The sequence below is a fragment of the Macrosteles quadrilineatus genome, unplaced genomic scaffold, assembly GCF_028750875.1.
Source record: "Macrosteles quadrilineatus isolate MER2022 unplaced genomic scaffold, UCM_ALF_1.0 Scaffold_9__3_contigs__length_116548681, whole genome shotgun sequence".
In the NCBI taxonomy this organism is placed as follows: Eukaryota; Metazoa; Arthropoda; class Insecta; order Hemiptera; family Cicadellidae; genus Macrosteles; species Macrosteles quadrilineatus.
The window spans coordinates 102,420,851-102,424,546 of NW_026542602.1; the positions used below are offsets into that span (position 1 = coordinate 102,420,851).

Genomic DNA, 3,696 nt, shown 5'->3' on the forward strand with positions numbered 1-3,696 from the left:
AAATTATAAGGATATAATACAAAAATACTTAATCTGAATTTATCCTGTTTTATTTTAAAATGCCATCTTAAATAGTGAACAAAAGTCGCAAAGTCATTTATTTAGAACCGCAAGACAATAGGTACTGTACTTCAACCTTTATCTAGGATCCAGATAAGGATTGAAGTGGAAAGCATTTTCTAGTGATAACTGAGATATCTTTCCAAAGCTGCCAGTTGAGCCTGTTAGTGTGTGTTAGTGCTGCCATTGTGCAATACTGGTTGTCTGTGAGTAGATAATTATAGACTATTGTTTCATTCATTCAGTTCAGTTGAGCTAGCTATTTTAGTACATCATTGTACATCGGGTTTTCTTGTGCTATAATGTCAGTCACCTTGTTAAAGGAGGTTATACTGCCAGCAGCTTGTTCAAAAAACGGATTCAAGTTAATTGAATGCTCATTGGATTCTGAATACAAAGGAGGAGACCAGTTTCAATCTAACGTTGTGTTTGTAACAGCCACAGTACTGGAGGGAAGTAACAAAAAGGACCTCCCATTGGTGGTAAAATTTGAACCTTTTGACAAAGAAATACAAAGAGAGCTGAGAACAGCTATTCAATTTCACAACGAGGTATTAGTGTACAACGATCTATTACCATTGTTAAATAAATATAATAAGATTACACAAATATTCCCAAAATTTTACCATGGTATAAGTACATTGACTTTGCCCGAAGACGATGTAATAGTCATTGAAGACTTGAGACCTAAGGGCTTTCAAATGGCAAAGCAACGTGTAATGTTGGACTACGAACATTTGAAGTTGGCAATGGAAAAGTTAGGAATTTACCACGCTTTGTCATACATAACAAAACAAGAGAGACCAGATGAATTTTACAATTTGGTAAAAAATCTGAAGGAACCCACCTGGTTAGATGATGGTTTGGTAATTTCCCCAGTCATCAAGCATGCCTTCCACAGAGCAATGGATCCTTTGATAGCAGCTGATAAACATTCTGCGATATTGCAAAAAGTACTCTCCCGAGTGGACGAAAGCGTGGTGAAATTCCTCCTGGAACTAGTTCATCCTGAAGAACCTCTGGCTGTCTTGTGTCATGGTGATTTCAACAGGAACAATATGCTCTTTAAGTACAACCAGGACGTCCCTGAGAGTGTAAGGTTCTTCGACGTCGCCACTGCTCGATACTCTTCACCATCAATCGACATTGCGTTCCTCCTCTTCATGAATGCCACCAAGGAAGTAAGGTCAGCTCACTGGGATGATTTACTCTCAGTCTACCACCAGTCTTTGATCAATAATCTTGGTGCCATTCATGGACCTTCGATGCAACAATTACAAGAAGAGATGAGGCTGAAAGGAGTCTACGGTTACGTTCACGCGTCGTTCTTCCTCCCCATGATGCTGTTTGAGAGCGACTTTACAATGGATGATCTTTTGAACTTGTCTCCAGAGGAAGTTGCAGTGAAGCAGGCTAAGATTGGAGGAGAAGAAGGAACAAAGATGTTGATGGAACTGGTGGAGGAGCTGGTTAGTAGAGGATGTCTCACTTTGGATCATCCGTTTTTGATGCAGTAAGAAATATAGTCTTGTTTTATGTGAACAATGGCTTCAATTAATTTTATGTTTTTAAAAATTTGCAAAAATATGTTTGACCATCAATGTAATTTAATTTCCTGTAAAGAAAGACCGATTTTCCAATCTTCTTTAAGAAAGTGATATATAATTTTTGAAAATTAAGTATAATTTGTAGACTTGTTTTGATTTTTGTTTTAACCACATAATAGAAAATGAAAATAAAAATAATATTTATTTTTCTTCTTGTGTTTTTGGCACTTTTTAATTTGTAAAAAATGTACCTAATTTACTTACAATACCCATAAAAATATATCAACTCTACTAAAAATTAAGACTTTTATATAGAAAAATGGTAATCATTTAATCTAACCCCACAAAGAGGTTGCAAAAACAATTCTGATATTTTTTCTTCGTTTTACAACCTTTTGAATGTAAAACAGGTTGAATTCATCTTTAGGTAATATTGGAAACTTGTGAAAGTTTTATTTTAATTGGTATTAAGAAGTTTAGGCTTTACAAAAGGTACATTTGTTACAGTAGTCGTTTAACAGTAAAGTTATTCAAAAAGTGCAATGTATTACTTCTTATTTAACCTTGGACAACTATTTCTTAAAAAACAGGATTAAGAGTGGATGCTGAATCTTAAAATCTCCCTTTTTTCGTTATTTTAAAGTCAAATGAGGTCTAATATTATCTTAACTGTATCTAATATTCAATTTTAAATTTTCCTCATTCGTAAATGTAATTCCAAAGCCCCCTGCCCTGTGTTGGCAAAACAATTTGATGTGAAAAAGTTAAACTTACACGTCAAAATGACAGTGTGTCTATGTAAAAATGTTCAAAATGGTTTGAGTTCAAGCATAGACAAAGAGAATTAAATATAGACTGTCAGCCGTGCAGTGGTTACCATGGTTACCATAGGTTTTCCGGGGCACACAGCTGGGAGCTGGGGTTCGTATTTACGTAGAGCGTAGGCCGTAACTAAATGGCCCTCCCAGCGGTGTGCGCCAGAACCTATGGTAACCGCAGCACAGCTGACTGTCTATATTTAATTCTTTTTGTAGTAATTTTATAGTAATTAATTACAGTATGTGGGAGTATCATCTCAGTTCAATAATCAGCTGTTTTGACAATTCTGACTAAAAACTGAACTGACAAGCCAAATTCAATGAGTGTAGCGAGCTTCGTTGGTTGATTAAGTTAAAGATAGAAATTGTGTAACATCAATATAGTATTTATTTCAAAAAAGTATAAAAGTATAAAACTAGATTGCAATATACGTTTAAAACATATAAGATAACGGATAAAATTGTTACTCTATAACAATAAATTGATTCCATTTGCACACTGCAATGTTGTATATGTTTGGAGCACTTATGAGTGAGTAGTTGCCATTTTTTACATATACTTTCATTATTATTTATTTCACCCAGTTTAACACAGTGTATAACTAACTTCAACTATAATTTAATTTAACTATTTTGAATAGTAACAATATTAATTTTTTTGACTACAGATTTATAACAAATGAAACTGTGTAAAATTCACAGGTAACAGAATAGCACCAGGAGGAACTAGAGGCTATAAAAATACTCAAGCAACAAATTAAGTTAAAAACAATCTTAAGTTCTTAATCCAACTTTGGTATTGTACTATGTTATCAATATTCTCACTATAAGGCACTATCACTATATCACTATATTTCTAAAAGGCATCACTTTGTTACTTAACAATAAATTTTAAAGTTTACAACATTCCAAATTTAATGATGACAAAGCACGAGTAATTCTTCTATTAATTATTGATTCTTATCAACTAAAATCGTAGTTGGAACATTATTACTATCCTGTGTTTTTATAAAGCTACTCATTCATAGAATATTGTTAGTACTTTACCACCAATAAATCTCTAGAAAAAGTTTAAAAATCTATAAAACAATAATTTAACATCTAAGTGAGAAAATACAAACAACATTTATAAAATACAATAAATAATCTTAGCATGTAAAAAATAAACAAGTAACAATGTAAGACTACTACTAAGGTTATTTAGGTTATTCTCAAAATCACAGTTACGTGTAGAAATCACAGTTGATCTGAGCTTCTCTGCTCTGTTCACT

At 33.1% G+C, this 3,696-nt stretch overlaps 1 protein-coding gene across 1 annotated transcript; it reads left to right on the forward strand.

The window, feature by feature from the left end:
• The first annotated feature begins 235 nt into the window (after nt 1-235).
• Nucleotides 236-1,748, forward strand: LOC129003058 (uncharacterized). The gene has a single exon (XM_054431269.1). It carries the CDS (start codon nt 363-365, stop codon nt 1,575-1,577), a length of 1,215 nt encoding a protein of 404 aa, XP_054287244.1. The 5' UTR covers nt 236-362; the 3' UTR covers nt 1,578-1,748.
• Nucleotides 1,749-3,696: the final 1,948 nt, after the last annotated feature.